Genomic DNA, 16,694 nt, shown 5'->3' with positions numbered 1-16,694 from the left:
AGGCTGCAAGAGGGAAAACCAGAGGAGAAAATAAGAGGTTTGCCAGCAACAGGAAAACTGCTCTGAGAGAGCACATTCCAGCCAGACCCCGTTCGAGACAATGAGGGGTGGGACACAATTTTATTTAAAATCTCTGTAGGCCTAATCTTGCGTTTGAATCAGGAACAGAGCAAAGCTGGGTTGAAGGTTCCTAGGCAGGCTACGTAGGCTACTTTATCGAGATGGAGCCATGGGCTGTTTGTGAACTTATTTCAAAGCGGAAGGCTGACGTCTAGCCTATGTTCCAGCTCGGCCTCGTGTTTTCGGTTTATCAGTCAAAGATTTTAGACCGAGATATAGCGTCACAGCGCCGCGCTTGAGACGAGACAAATCTGGTAAACTTGGACGGACCATATATCTTAGACCGAAAGAACGGGCGTTCATTTTCCCGTCAGGTATCGTGGATATTCAGTTTAGAGTCGTTTCATTGTAGCAGAACTGAAATTATTTGACATAAAGTTGAGAGGAGCGCCATATAAAAATACTGAGGTTGATTCGCATCGAAACAGGAAAGGATGTGGAGAGATTTTAGGATTCAACATCTGGGACTGAAAACTTTCACCGAACTCAAAGGTTGACATATGAATGGAAGACGTATCTAATACATTCATTTTGGTTGTCTTTTAACACTTTAAAGTAGTTTAAAAGACATATTTTGTTTATAATATGGGACCAACGTGGCGCATGTCTGTGGTGATACATAATTTGGCTTCTTCGTGAAAAGCAAGAAGCTGCGCTTAAAAGGAAAAAAAACGGGTAAAAGTCTTAAAATATATATTGTTTTGTGATTTGAGTGTTATGTTGAATATTTAGTACGCTGCACATTTAATCTGACATTTGTGAAAGCTGTTGCCTATTCGTTTAACCTTTTGTCTAGGTATGGATAGCTGTTTTAAATAAAATAGGTAGGTGAACTTCGTTATTACAAGTCTCTGTTATGATTAGAATGTTGTAGGCTATGAAATACTGATGCCTAACTGACATATCTCCCACATTGACCACATCAGAAAAGCGCCAATCCACAGCGGTGCTTATTGGCTAGAACACCTGCACTCTAGATTGTCTTCAGTTTAGCGATGACATTTCACTCCAAGGCACGGTGCAGGTTACAGAATAGCTGACCATTGCAAAACGTGTGCCTTATATTGAGTCCATTCAAAGCAAAACCCAGGGCCCGTATTCATAAGGCGTCTCTGCGTGGCAGTGCTGCCGATCTAAGATCAGTTTAGCCTTTTAGATCATAAGTACGATTCTATGGTCAGAGGCGACATGATGCTAGATCAGGGGCAGTATTCATAAGGTGTCTCAGAGTAGGAGTGCTGATCTAGTATCAGGTCCCCCCTTATTCATTATGATCTAAATTCAAAACTGTTCCTACATCACCACTCCTTCTCTGAGATGCTATATAAATATGGCCCCAGTAGATCTTTCCCATCATTACTAGTTTATGAAGTGCTGTATGGGCTATGATGAGACATGATGTAGGCCACCTGTAGTTGAGCTGCCAGGTGTGATTACATATACCTGTGGGTGGAAGACAACACAACAGCCATGGAGGCATGTTTTGTCACTGCAAACTCTTCTCTCACTCAGGTGTGAAGGAACAAACTCTCAACACACCTCAGCCACCATGGTTCACTACAGCTGCATATTTTTAGTGTTTTAGCATCTTCACAATGACTAAATGGTTCTAGCAGAAGGCCCTATGATTAAATACAATTTGAATATTCCTTTAAATATTTGAATTTGCAGAACTGTATTGCAATTCATGCAAATGCTGTACATCAACTTTTGCATGAGCTGAATCCAATGCCTATTGGTGCTTTACACAAAAGAAATTAGGCCCTATTGTGCCGTAGCTCTGAGGTTTTCAAATCCCTTGAAGTATTTTGTTTCCTTAAAAGACATGTCTTTGCCTTTTATAATTTTATCATCATGTTGGTTTAAGCATGGGGGTATAGAGGGAAAGCTGATCCTACCTCACATGTGAGAAGAGAACACACACAATGGGTGCGTCGCAAATTGCACATTATCCCTTACATAGTGCACTACTTTTGACCAGAGTCATATGGGCCCTGGTCAAAAGTAGTGCACTAAATAGGGAATAAGTTGCCAAATGGGATGTAATTGAAGCATGTAGACAAACGCTAAGCCTGGCTTTGTCACGTCTGTCTAATGCAGATACAATCAGACATACCAGACCAGACAAGTCTCTCATCATAACAAGCTCTGAGTCACAAAGATCACAGGATTAAAGCTGTAAAGCCTTTACTAAACAACAGATGCTAAACAGTCATGGCTATCTGTGGATAAACAGTGAAAGATGAATAATTATCTGAATGATAAAGATATACAGTACATGGTCAAAAGTATGTAGACACCACTCCAAATTAGTGGATTCGGCTAGTTCAGCTACACCCGTTGCTGACAGGTGTATAAAAGCACACCGCCATGCAATCTCCATAGACAAACGTTGGCAGTAGAATGGATACCGAAGTGCTCAGTGACTTTCAATGTGGCACCGTCATAGGAGGCCACCTTTCCAACAAGTCAGTTTGTCAAATGTCTGCCCTGCTAGAGCTGCCCCGATCAACTGTAAGTGCTGTTACTGTGAAGTGGAAACATCTAGGAGCAACAACGGCTCAGCTGTGAAGTGGTAAGCCACACAAGCTCACAGAACAGGACCGCCGAGTGCTGAAGCGTGTATCGTCTAAAAAATCTTCTGTCCTCGGTTGCAACACTCACTACCGAGTTCCAAACTGCCTCTGGAAGCAACGTCAGCACAAAAACTGTTCGTCGGGTGCTTCATGAAATGGGTTTCCATAGCCGAACAGCCGCACACAAGCCTAAGATCACCATGTGCAATGCCAAACTTGCTGGCATTGGAAACACGTTCTCTGGAGTGATGAATCACTCTTCACCATCTGGCAGTCCAATGGATGAATCTGGGTTTGGCAGATGCCAGGAGAACCCTACCTACCCAAATGCATATTATTAGTGCCAACTGTAAAGTTTGGYGGAGGAGGAAAAATAGTCTGTGCCTGTTTTTCGTGGATCGGGCTAGGCCCCTCAGTTCCAGTGAAGGGAAATCTTAACCCTACAGCATACAATAACATTCTAGATTATTATTTTCTTCCAACTTTGTGGCAACAGTTTGGGATAGGCCCTTTCCTGTTTCAGCATGACAATGCCCCCATGCACAAAGCGAGGTCCATACAGAAATGGTTTGTCGAGATCAGTGTGAAGAACTTGACTAGCCTGCATAGAGCACTGACCTCAACCCCATCAAACACCTTTGGGATGAATTTGAAGGCCTAATTGGAAGGCTTTATCGCCCCACATCAGTGCCCGACCTCACTAATGCTCTTGTGGATTAATGGAAGCAAATCCCCGCAGCAATGTTCCAACATCTAGTGGAAAGCATTCCCAGAAGAGTGATTGGCTGTTATAGTAGCAAAGAGGGGACCAACTCCATATTAATGCCCATGGTTTTGAAATGAGATGTTCGTTGATCAGGTGTCCACATACTATTGGCCATGTATTGTAGCTAGATATTGTTCTGTCATCTGAGCTATGCAGTCAGTTGTCGTACAAATGACTTGTATATATTGTATATATGCCATTTAGCAGACACTTTTATTCATGCAGAAGAGTAGCAGAGTTCCTTCAGTTGCATTAGGCAGATAGAGGCCCATTGCAGGAGGTTGGAGTCAGTTTGCTGTAGACTCTTCCACTGGTGGCTTCCTAGCTAGCACATTTGGCTCCTTGGAAGTTGTGGGAACGTACGTTTTTGGTTTCCCATTGGTACTGTGAACGAAGCCATAGGTTTCCTGAGCTGTACTATGGTTCCTGAGCTGTACTAAAGTTTTCCTGGGAGGTTTTATTGATGTCCTGAGAATGGAAATGATAGGTTATTTGAAGGTAATTAAATAACGTTCTGAGAACATTGTCTAAAAGTTATGAATGTTTTGAACAAAATGTTAAGGTTATTTGGATGTTTTTGAATAACTTCCTTAAAACATTCACTGAGTGTTTCGACTTCAAATAACACTGCTAGCTTAGGTTAACTGTTTTGAACTCCAAGTACAGATAGTGGATACTGGTGTGAAAAAGAGCAAAAAAGTAAATAAAAACAATATGGGGATGAGGTAGGTAGATTGGATGGGCTATTTACAGATGGGCTGTGTACAGCTGCAGCGACCGGTTAGCTGCTCAGATAGCTGATGTTTAAAGTTAGTGAGGAAGATATAAGTCTCCAACTACAGCGATTTTTGCAATTCGTTCCAGTCATTTGCAGCAGAGAACTGGAAGGAAAGGCGGCCAAAGGTGGTGTTGGCTTTGGGGATGACCAGTGAAATATACCTGCTGGAGTGCGTGCTATGGGTGGGTGTTGTTATCGTGACCAGTGAGCTGAGATAAGGCGGCGCTTTACCTAGCAAAGACTTATAGAGGACCTGTAGCCAATGGGTCTGGCGACGAATATGTAGCGAGGGCCAGCCGACGAGAGCATACAGGTCGCAGTGGTGGGTGGTATATGGGGCTTTGGTGACAAAACGGATGGAACTGTGATAGACTGCATCCAGTTTGCTGAGTAGAGTGTTGGAGGCTATTTTGTAAATGACATCGCCGAAGTCAAGGATCGGTAGGATAGTCAGTTTTACGAGGGTATGTTTGGCGGCGAGAGTGAAGGAGGCTTTGTTGCAAAATAGGAAGCCGTATACTGAATAGTGTCGTCTGCGTAGAGGTGGATCAGGGAATCACCCGCCGCAAGAGCGACATCGTTGATATATACAGAGAAAAGAGTCGGCCCGAGAATTGAACCCTGTGGTACCCCCATAGAGACTGCCAGAGGTCCGGACAACAGGCCCTCCGATTTTACACACTGAACTCTATCTGAGAAGTAGTTGGTGAACCAGACGAGGCAATCATTTGAGAAACCAAGGCTGTTGAGTCTGCCGATAAGAATACGGTGATTGACTGAGTCGAAAGCCTTGGCCAGGTCGATGAAGACGGCTGCACAGTACTGTCTTTTATCGATGGCGGTTATGATATCGTTTAATACCTTGAGCGTGGCTGAGGTGCACCTGTGACCAGCTCGGAAACCGGATTGCACAGCGGAGAAGGTACGGTGGGATTCGAAATGGTCAGTGATCTGTTTATTAACTTGGCTTTCGAAGACTTTAGAAAGGCAGGGCAGGATGGATATAGGTCTGTAACAGTTTGGGTCTAGAGTGTCACCCCCTTTGAAGATGGGGATGACCAGGGCAGCTTTCCAATCTTTAGGGATCTCGGACGATACGAAAGAGAGGTTGAACAGACTAATAATAGGGGTTGCAACAATGGCAGCGAATAATTTTAGAAAGAGAGGGTCCAGATTGTCTAGCCCAGCTGATTTGTACGGGTCCAGGTTTTGCAGCTCTTTCAGAACATCTTCTATCTGGATTTGGGTGAAGGAGATGCTGGGGAGGCTTGGGCAAGTAGCTGTGGGGGGTGCGGATTTGTTGGCCGGGGTTGGGGTAGCCAGGAGGAAAGCATGGCCAGCCGTAGAGAAATGCTTATTGAAATTCTCGGTTAACGTGGATTTATCGGTGGTGACAGTGTTTCCTAGCCTCAGTGCAGTGGGCAGCTGGGAGGAGGTGCTCTTATTCACCATGGACTTTACAGTGTACCAAAACTTTTGGGAGTTAGAATTACAGGATGCCAATGTCTGTTTGAAAAAGCTGGCCTTTGCTTTCCTGACTGACTGCGTGTATTGGTTCTTGACTTCCCTGAAAAGTTGCATATCGCGGTGACTATTCGATTCTAGTGCAGTCCGCCACAGGATGTTTTTGTGCTGGTCGAGGGCAGTCAGGTCTGGAGTGAACCAAGGGCTATATCTGTTCTTAGTTCTACATTTTTTGAAAGGGGCATGCTTATTTAAGATGGTGAGGAAATTACTTCTAAAGAACGACCAGGCATCCTCTACAGACGGGATGAGGTCAATATCCTTCCAGGATACCCCGGCCAGGTCGATTAGAAAGGCCTGCTCGCAGAAGTGTTTTAGGGAGCGTTTGACAGTGATGAGGGGTGGTTGTTTGACCACGGACCTATAGCGGATGCAGGCAATGAGGCAGTGATCGCTGAGATCCTGATTGAAAACAGCTGAGGTGTATTTGGAGGGAAATTAACTTGTGGCACGGCATCAGTGAGATTCAAACTAATGGTGTTCTGTTTTCTATCAATGGAATTCGTCCACTGTGCCACCAGGATGTTAACTCATACAAAGCTGTTAATTTTAGTCTGTTCAAACAGACCCCATTTCAAAGGAAACAAGCACTCATTAAGATCAGGTGTGGCCAATTAGTGTGCAAGGCCAATTAGTGGGCAAGGCCAACACACCTGAACACACTTAACAAGATAGAGGCTTGAGAGAGCTTTGTTGACGCTAAGAATGGATTGTATTTGTTTTTAAATAACATTATTAGAACGTTCTTTGAATTCCCTAATGCTTTCTTGTGGTTTTTATGGAAAGTTTTCTTAATGTTTTGAGAACATGAATTCAAATTGAACTATGAGTAAACCTGCAGAAAACGTTGTGCTGAAGTACTGAAATTCCTACAGAAGAACGTTGTTTCTTAACGTTCTCTGAACTATTTGAGAACATTCCCAATGTCAAACCAGTTGGAGAAAACGTTCTTGGAACATTACCAAACGTAATTAAATGTAACCATGTTTGAACTTTTAGGAAACGTTCTGTTAAAGTAATGAAATACCAAGAAAATAACGTTATTTTGTCAAGTTCTTTAAATGTGCTGAGCATGTTTCAAAGCCAAGCAACTCCTGCACCATTCCCAGAATGTTGTGGGAAGGTTGTATGCAAAATAACCATAAGAAAACCAAGCTCTAACCAAGTAGTATTTTTAGAAGTATTTATTGGCATCCCCAATTAGCCGCTGCCAAGGCAGTGCCTACTTTTCCTGGGTTCCAAACAGGAAACAAAACAAAAACAAAAAAGAACTAATATACATAATATAATATACATAATAAACATAATATACATAACCCTACATAATACTATGTAACACTACACTACATAATACTACATAACACTACATAATACTACATAACACTACATAACACTACATAATACTACATAATACTACATTATCTCCTGCCTCTGCCTCACGCTTCAGAAACAGGAGACGGCTCCTGCCCTATGAGCCGTTCCGGCTCACTCAAGACAAGGCTCATGCAAGGCCACCCACCTACATAATAGAATACAAAAAAATGGTCTCTTCACAGTCCCCGTTGTGCCGTAAGGCGTGTGGTTTTATTGCTAGCTTGAGTTACCTGGGGTGGCAGAGAGTTCCATGTAGTCATGGCTCTATTTAATACTGTGCGTTTCCCAGCCTGTGTTCTGGACCTGTGTAGAGACCTCTGGTTGCATGTCTTGTGTTTTACCGATGAGTGTCCGAACTGTTTGCCAACTGCTTGAACAGAAAGTTTGGTACCACCAAGCTCTAAGAAACATGGTTCTCAGAACGTTATGTGCTAGCTGGGTTGCCTTTCCCCCCACCGCAACATAAATGTAATCCAGATGGAATGGGAGATGGGACTGTGAAGTCAAAGCTTTTAAGATGAGAGGAAGAGATGACAATGGCTGTGTTTTCCCACGGGTCGGTGTGACCGCCGTGGTGTTGTGGACAGAGTAGAGACAAACGGCAGGAAAACAGAGAAAGGAAGTTGGCTGTGTGTGTGACTGGTCTGCCTCTGCCTGTCTGCGATGGCTAAGGCAGATTACTCATCTCTACCCAGATCTTATGGTAGATCTGGGCGAGAGGGGGAATCAGAGACAGACAGTATGGTTAGTGCTCCTCCATAGAGAATAGGCCAATTCAATGGGTGGAGCTGTTTACAGAATATTCGTCTTCCTAAGGGCCCATATTAAAACACAGCGGATATGTAGACTGCTACATGATACAGTGAAAAATAGCGTGCACGCGTGCGCCCCAAAAAACGTTTCTCTTGCTTTACTTTAGACGTTTTTATTCAATTCAACGCAAGGCAGCTCTGAAGTTTCAGCTGCTAGGCCTTTCTCAAGGGATGCACGGGACAGGAAATAGTATCAAACCCTCTCCTAGTCAGTGTCTAATAATGCACCGTGATGGAGATGTGGTTGCTGAGCTGAGAACCCTGATCGTGGTCTCGCGGCCTTGTTCCTCATTGCCAAATCAGAACTCTATGGTGTTCTCATATCAAGATGCTTGAGTTGAGCTGGAGCCACACAATTTGTGCAACAACAAAAGTTGCGGCCTGTTTTGCCAGTATTATCACATGGACAGATTGTTGTTTTGGTATGATGATTCAACTGAATTACTTTGCTTCGGAGCCCAAGCAGCCATCATCAAAATAGGAAGATGATTTCACAAACTGTCTGGTTGTGTTATCATAGACATACATTGTAGTGTATTGTGTTTATACGTCATTGAGCGGTACCACAGGAGGTTGGTGGCACCTTAATTGAGGAGGACGGGGCTCTTGGTAACGGCTGGAGCGGAATGGGTGGAATGGTATCAAATACATCAGACACGTGGTTTCCATGTTGCTGATGCCATTCCATGGACTCCGTTCCAGCCATTATTGTGGGCCGTCCTCCCCTCAGCAGCCTCCTCAACTGAGTGGTACATTAACTGGCTCCACAGTTCCCCTGAGGATAGTTGGGGCTCTGAGTCAACACAGACAGTTGCAGCATGTGGCATTTCATTTCAAGCATTCATTGTTTGTGCAATATCTCTAAGTCAGTCTGCCAAATATCCTGTAAGGCAGTTTTCATTGCTCAGCCGTTTCAGAAACATGACCCATGTTTTCCCATGATATCACGCAGTACGTGACTTGTGGAACTGCACAAGTGTCAATTTAATGATGGTAGGTGGTGGGTTATGAAATGGTGCACTACGCTATAGTTTAATAAGCCTGCCTGGTTCCTTAACTGGTTTGACAGAGCAGCAATATTCTTTCTTTGCTACTATGGCAGGGCACTAGCACTACTCCAAAAGATGGCCACACACACCAATCAGTAGCCACACACCCCTGTTCAGTACACCAGCTTAAAGTACACACAACACCAAAAGAATTCTGAAACGAACCCTGTCTCATTGCGTAGAAACCCAGCCTCTACCCTCTCTAGCTTGCGTGACCCACAGCAGCGCAGACCTAAACAATGAGCAGGTACACACACACACACACACACAATGAGCAGACCTGAGTCTCCTTCCAGGGCGCGGCTTCTCAATGGCAGGAAGCATAGCAATCAATATTTACACTGTGATCCAGGCAACCATGGAGCTGACAGGCCTGTGTCTGGGCCTGGGTAGCTTGCTATACAGTACACAAACACGAGCAGAACGCACACACACACACACACACACACATACACACCCACAGGGGTTTGACACACAAACACACAGGGCCGGGCAGTGCAGAGTGCTGCCTTTCCCTAACTAAACCCCCACCTCTATCCAAACCACCACCCACTCCAATTACAGAGCAGGCAGACTGACTGGACCCTGGGCCTGACGCTCGCTCTGTTGTTGTTTCTGACCTCACAACTTCCTCTGCTGACAGACTGGGAGTCAGTGGGAATGACTAGAGCTGTGTGGCTCCAACCTGCAGCTGGGCCTGATGTTGTCATGCTAACGTTAGCCGGAACCCGAATTGTGGACTCCATTGTGTCGTTACTCAATGTTGTAGGAATGTTTGCTGGGCCGGAGCTGCGTCGATCTTGCGGCAGCTGTTTCCATTTGGTGTTTTCATTTCAGAGATGCCCAGTCAGCTTAGCCACAGCAGCCGGGCCTAGGCTATCATGCTCAGAGAGCGAGAGAAAGTGGGAGGACAGATTGGTAGGAGCCAAGAGAGAGATCGAGAGAGGAGAGGGAAAATGAGAGGAAAGGTAGAAGTTGATATTGATTGTGAAGCTGCTCAGGAGTTTATGAAACAGTGTGAGAGAGAGAGAGAGAACTGTCTGTCCCGTATCTTGCATCGAGTGCCGAAAGACCAATATACTGTGACAAAGCATAATCGCTGCAGCTCTAATCGTTGTCTTGTCTCTCTGACAGAGAATGGGGGGTGCTGCCATGGTCACAGTGCTGCTGGCTGGGATGTGCCTGTGGACCTCCACAGCTCATGCAGGTAGGTCAACAAAGAATGTGGCCGTGTGTGTGTGTGGCTGTGTGTATCTTTTGAGTGTACTAGCTTACGTAATCCCCTGTGTGTGTGTGTATGTGTGTTGTATATCTTTGTGTATCTGTGCTGGTGTGTATCTGAGTGTGAGTGAGTTTGTTGCTGCTGCTGCTGGGGAATCAGCTAGGTGCAGATGCGTGTGTAGATGAGAAGTGCTCGTTGTCGTACGGTAGTGAAACAATAGAGCAGAGGAAGTCTGCGTCTTCCTGCCGTGCCTGTGCGAGTGCTGCTGCTGCTGCGACCTCTGACCTGCAGGCCTCAGGGAGAAAAAGAGAGAAAGCCTTCAGTCCCTCAGTGACCACTTCCTCACCTCTCTGGTCTCCACTGAGGCCTCTATACTCTACCCAGCCCAATGCAGGCCCACCAGACCTGCTCTTTCTCACGCCGCTTTTATATTTTGCAGATCAGTCATCTGTGGGATCGCCGTCAGAGGGTAAGTTTGTTGCTGTGTTATAATGTGAACCACAGTTGTTCTTCACTAGTCCTCGGTATCACACTCCCGACGGAAACAATGTTGGCAAAAAATGACACTAGAGTTTACATACACATTACAGATGGAGAAAGGCCCGATAGATTGAGATTGTGTGTGTCGCATCGAATCCTAGGAAATGTGTCACATGACAGAATGCAACAGGTGCAAACAATCCAGGTGAACGGTTACTTGCAAGCTCTTCCTCAACAATGCAGAGTTCAACGTCAGAGGGTCGAATTAGATAGTCCAGAATAGGATTTTTTTTTTTTAAGCACGGAAAGCAAAGCTAGGTCAGATAAAAATTAAAACACACGAGAAATAAAATGCAAGCTACTGTATATACAAGACTAGTACCAGAACCATATCAATGTGCAGGGATACGGTGGAAGTTGAGGTAATATGTACATGTAGGCAGGGGCAGGGGATAAAACGTGACTGGGCAGCAGGATATATAATAAAAAGTAGATTAATAAATAGTAGATTATGTGGTGAGAGTGTGTGTGCATGATATATGTGTATGTGGCGTCAGACTGTGTGTGAGAGTGATGATGTAAGTGCGTGTGTGTATAGACCTGAGCGTGTGCATGGAGTCAGTGCAGATAGTCCGTGGATGAGGGTGAGCAGCCATCGGTTACCTGTTCAACACTTTTATTGCTTGGCGATAGAAGCTATGACTTGATGCTCCGGAAGCGTTTGCCAGACAGTAGTGTACAGAACAGTCCAAATCGTCTGTGTGTGTCTGTTTGTGTGTATATATACGCACACAGCTCACACACTTGCCGGTTCCCTCTCTCCAGGCCCTGACGGCGTCACCGACCTGCTGTGTACATGTGAAAACAAGAAGGGGACGTGTAGGAACGGCACCTGTAGGGGTGACTACTGCTTCTACACCAAGGTGCATGGCAGAGAGGAGAGGGGCTGCTTCCAGAGGGACCACTACAAGGAACAGTGTTACACCAGCTTCCAGGGACTGTACGTCCWCTGCTGCTCCAASAACTTCTGTAACGTCAACAGCACCGCTCCCCCAGACCCAGGTCAGAACACTGCAGCTTCGCTAGAACTTCCTTTCAAACAGTCTAGAACCCCTTGTCATATCTGGGCCTTGAGGTTCCATGGTTTTTTATCCTTCCCCTCTAATCAGGTAAGGATTCAAACCTCAGTCATACAGGCTTCTAATGGAAACTCAGTGTCTGGTGTCCCCTGGTGGCCGACAGGGGAAATGCCATGCGACATAAGATGCTGTATGTCATATGACCAACTTTATTTTTATACAAAATAAACGTTTCTGGAGTAACATCGTCTCTATCGTATCTGGTTGGAGGTCCTGACCAGTTTGAACAGCACTGTGGGCAGCTTAAATCAAAGTCTGTCGTTGTACTGCTACTCACTCTTGCCTGTATGCCCATGTGTCCGTTGTCCATTAGTTGAGCCTACGAGTGAGAAGGACAGCGTGATTCTGCTGGTAGCAGTCCCTCTGCTGGTGTTGCTGATCCTGTCCGTGGCTGTGTGTGGCCTGGTGCTGTGGCTACGCTCCAGACGACAGCACCACAGGCTGGGCTACAGAGAGGACCGTGACGTCTCCATGCTCAAGGTGCCCAGTGGGGCAGACCCTACCTACGGGGTAAGAATGGGACTTGATTTAATTGATATGCACAGGAGGAAATGATGTCATAGAATCACTAGCAAGATCCCAGGTGCTTTAGCAATAATATGTTTATTTATGTAATGAAATTGCTACTTGAAAACCAGTGGCAGGCGGCTGTGATCCTTGACCTGTGTGACTCTCTCTGTGTAGGAAATCTTCGATGAGTTCTGTACCTCAGGCAGTGGGACTGGCCTGCCGTACCTGGTGCAGAGGACCATGGCTCGGCAGATCTCTCTGGTCGAGTGTGTCGGTGAGTCATCCCCCTCACTTAATTCCCTGCCTCCTTTTCTATCAGTCTCGCTCTCTCTGTCAGTCTCTCATTCGTCCATAGCCGCAGCGCTATACAGACCCCGTGAACTCACTCGCCAGTGTCTCATGGACCTTCTAAAAAAAAAACTGGGTAATCTCAAGCACTACTAGTCTACTAGACACAGTGGCTTGAGGCGAGGCTATACTAATCCCCTCCATAGCTGCTGTTATGTCTGAGAAGTCTTTGCGTCTCTATCCCCAGGTAAGGGCCGGTATGGAGAGGTGTGGAGGGGCACCTGGATGGGAGAGAGTGTTGCAGTGAAGATCTTCTCCTCTAGAGATGAACAGTCCTGGTTCAGAGAGACCGAGATCTACAACACTGTACARCTCAGACACGACAACATCCTGGGTGAGTCGGCGTAACCTGGAACCCGTGTTGTGCAACGAGACGAATACAGTCGTCTCCTGGTGCTATGGTTTTGGACTGGACTAATTGCTTGCACTAAACCGGCGCAAACAGAGACCTGTATCAAGTGCAATGAATGTATTTCTTTCTACATTGTGACTGGGGAAATGCACTGCGACAACCCAGTGTGCACCTGTCAAGAGTTTACTGCAGGGATCATAAACTACATTTTTTTGTTTGTTGAGCGGATGGTCGRGGGGCCCGGAACATAATTCCAAATCATTTGYAGACCGCAAGAAGCCCAAACAGACATAATATTTGACTAAGACAATCTTGCTTCCGTTTGTAAACGGTCACGTCTCTCCATTACGTGTGAGAATACGTAATAAAACAACCTAGCGGCCGCCAGCTGGTGAACCCTGGTCTACTATATCCTTCAATTCCTACCAACGCTAACACAAGATCTCATCGTTAACATGCTTCGTTGTCGTCTCTCCCCCCAGGCTTCATAGCATCTGACATGACGTCTAAGAACTCCAGCACCCAGCTGTGGCTGATCACCCACTTCCACGAGCTGGGTAGTCTCTATGACTTCCTCCAGTACAGCAGCCTGGACCCCGAGGGCTGCCTAAGGATGTGCCTGTCTGTAGCCTGCGGCCTGGTCCACTTCCACACAGAGATCCTCAGCTGCCAGGGCAAGCCTGCTATCGCCCACCGAGACCTGAAGAGCCGAAAYATCCTGGTCAAGAGGAACGGACAGTGCTGCATCGCCGACCTGGGTAAGAACAGGAGGTGGGAGGAAACGGCTGAAGGAGAGAGAGCTGGAGGGGACCAAGACCAGAGCTAGGCTGCTAGGAATGGACCGAGAAAGGAGGGCAAAGTCCATTCTATGAATTGCTGCTGCCTGTTTATGATACGCCTGGAGAGACCACGTAGACAGCATTCCTATCTTTTTCATGTGTTCGTGGGTTGTGTTCAGTATGGCACACTGTAGGAAAAAAGGTGTTAGATAGATCTGTGTTATTATTGTACAAGTTCAGGTACGACCTCCCTGTTTCACTCTGTTTCAAAATGTTTTCTCCCTACTGAACATGACCCTGTTGTGTCTCCAGGCCTGGCTGTGATGCATTCTCAGACTAGTGATTACCTGGACGTGGGGAACAACCCCAGGGTGGGTACCAAACGCTACATGGCCCCAGAGGTTCTGGATGAGACCATCCGCATGGACATCTTTGAGTCGTACAAGCAGACAGACATCTGGGCCCTGGGCCTGGTTCTCTGGGAGATTTCCAGAAGGACCATTGTCAACGGTAACCACACACGCACACACGCAACTAGAAGGTCAACAAAAACACTATCATCTTTAATTGAAACATGTACTGTGGTCCAGTTGGTAAGAGCGTGGTGCTGGTAACGTCAAGGTCGGCGGTTCAATTCCCGCAGGGGTCACATACACTTACTAAAAATGTGCTGTACTCTACTGTACGGTGAGTAATATGAACCAAAGGGAACCTGGGATATGTTTCTCATGATTGAACAAGTAAATACTTTCATACCATATACTGGAGCAAATGCTATTGAAAATACATGTTATACTGTCTCAGTACTATTGTAGAGTGTAGGAGGGGATAGCCCATGTCTCTCATCACTACAATGTTGTTCTTTCTGGGAGTCTCTGTGTGTTTCTGTCTATATCCTCTCTCATGATTAGGCCTCTAGTAATTATAAACACTCTTATCTAGTGTCAGCACTCTCCCATCTCACATAGTCCAGATGCTCTCTCACATGCGCACGCACACACGGTCTCTCACACACACACAACCAGACCTCCCAGAACAATACACTCTCTGTCCAGGGATTCAGTATTTCTCAGTTCTGTTTTTAGTCCAACATATATATAGCCCAACAGTCCCACTCTCAACTTCAGTGTACTATTTCAGTCCCTGTACGAAGTGAAATAGTATACAATCCAAATCTAATAAGGTCGGAGAGCAGATTCAATCCTAGTCTGAGAGAAGATAAGCGTGACTTATCTTTGATGTAGTCTTCTCCGGTTCTGTTTTCTCCGTCTTGAAATCTTGGAACGTTATTTCAATGTCACCGAGTGTGCACGATGTCTCGTTTTCCCACCAAACCTCCCCACCTCCATCACCATTGCATAAAATGGATATGTTGCTGACCTTGACTTGGAATGAAGACACAAACATACTGATGCTGTAACATGTATTCATTGTGTGTGGTTGTGTGTTCCAGGGATAGTGGAGGAGTACCGGCCGCCCTTCTTTGACATGGTGCCCTCTGACCCCAGCTTTGAGGAGATGAAGAAGGTGGTGTGTGTAGACCAGCAGAGACCCAGTCTGCACAACAGACTGCACTCGCACCCGGTGAGAAACACACACACACAAGCATTTGTTGGGTGACTTGTAAAGCTCTTGCAGTTCTTGTCTTATGGTATCTCTCTCCCCCCCCCCCTCTCTCTCTCTCTCTCTCTCTCTCTCTCTCCCCTCTCCCCCCCCCCCCACCCCGCCGCCCCCCCCCACCCCTCCACCCCTCTCCTCTCTGCCATCTATGTCTGTGTACAGATCCTGGCTTCCATTGCCAAGGTAATGAAGGAGTGTTGGTTCCAGAGCCCTCCAGCCCGCCTAACAGCTCTCCGTGTCAGGAAGACCCTCTCCAAGCTGGACCAGGACCATGGCTACCCCACAGAGAAACTCAAAATGGACCTGTAGGCCTCAACATCAGACTGCAAGCAGGACGTCTAGACCTCAACATAAGACTACAACCAGCACACCAAAAGTAGGGCTTATAGTCTTATATAGAGACAATCTATATCCTCTCCTGCTACTTAAGACTCTGTGTCCCATATATCTAGTGCTTCTTCCTAAAAGGCCGTCGCCAACCTTGAGTATACTGCCTGGATCATTTAATCAGGAATGCAATCGGAAAAATGTCATCTATTTGCTTTGGCCTATTTATCTGCTGAGATCTGGAATGGGAAGCATAGCAACAGACACATTTGGACTTGGATTATTCTATGGACAGAACCCTTTTCCAGTAACTGCCTGATTACTCCCGTTGAAAGAGTTCACTGACTTCCGGTCTTCCATAGAGCATGGACATTGTCCTCTCCTAGGGGCCCACCGGATTGAGAGATCTTCAGAGTTTGGTGGATGTGATGTCCTTGTGGGGATGGGTGTCTCACCGTTGGATCAGTGAGGCCTTGTGGACATAGCATGATAATTTCAAGCGGCCGTTTAATGCCTTGCTGGTTTCTTAATTGTTTTGATGCACTATATAGGATCTATACGTATTGATTTATTTTGTATTTCCTGAAAACCTTTTCAGCTGACCATATACAGTACCATTGTAATGCTCCCATTACTGCAATTTGTTACTCATGATGATATTGTAAGCACAGAGCTAATAAATCAGATCGATCTACTCTTAACAATAGAATGTTTCTTTCACCGGCATTGGATTTACTGTTAAAAGCTGTTTTAAAGTTAAAGTACTTCTATATTTTACGATGTTGATTATATATATGTTTGTTTTTAATCTGAAATTATATCTGCAATACTCTCAGCACAGAATTACCATCATTATCATCACTACCGTTCAACAATATTGAAAAGGGAAATAAATAAAAACCATCACGTTGTTTACAG

At 45.7% G+C, this 16,694-nt stretch overlaps 1 protein-coding gene across 2 annotated transcripts; it reads left to right on the top strand.

The window, feature by feature from the left end:
- The first annotated feature begins 285 nt into the window (after positions 1–285).
- acvrl1 (activin A receptor like type 1) lies at positions 286–16,471 on the top strand. Of its 2 annotated transcripts, none has more exons than XM_024005644.2 (11): positions 286–795; positions 10,134–10,206; positions 10,661–10,690; positions 11,527–11,763; positions 12,154–12,350; positions 12,525–12,624; positions 12,886–13,032; positions 13,533–13,808; positions 14,142–14,339; positions 15,283–15,413; positions 15,612–16,471. In XM_024005644.2, the coding sequence occupies exons 2-11, from the start codon at positions 10,137–10,139 to the stop codon at positions 15,756–15,758; spliced, it is 1,533 nt and encodes a 510-aa protein (XP_023861412.1). In that variant the 5' UTR covers positions 286–795; positions 10,134–10,136; the 3' UTR covers positions 15,759–16,471. The 2 variants fall into 2 exon arrangements, with proteins under 2 accessions (XP_023861412.1, XP_023861411.1); XM_024005643.2 differs by lacking the exon at positions 286–795 and adding an exon at positions 9,668–9,967.
- The last annotated feature ends 223 nt before the right edge of the window (positions 16,472–16,694 follow it).

The sequence above is a fragment of the Salvelinus sp. IW2-2015 genome, linkage group LG17, assembly GCF_002910315.2.
Source record: "Salvelinus sp. IW2-2015 linkage group LG17, ASM291031v2, whole genome shotgun sequence".
In the NCBI taxonomy this organism is placed as follows: Eukaryota; Metazoa; Chordata; class Actinopteri; order Salmoniformes; family Salmonidae; genus Salvelinus; species Salvelinus sp. IW2-2015.
The sequence above is the reverse complement of the archived record's forward strand: the minus strand, read 5'-3'. Positions and strand labels throughout refer to the sequence as shown.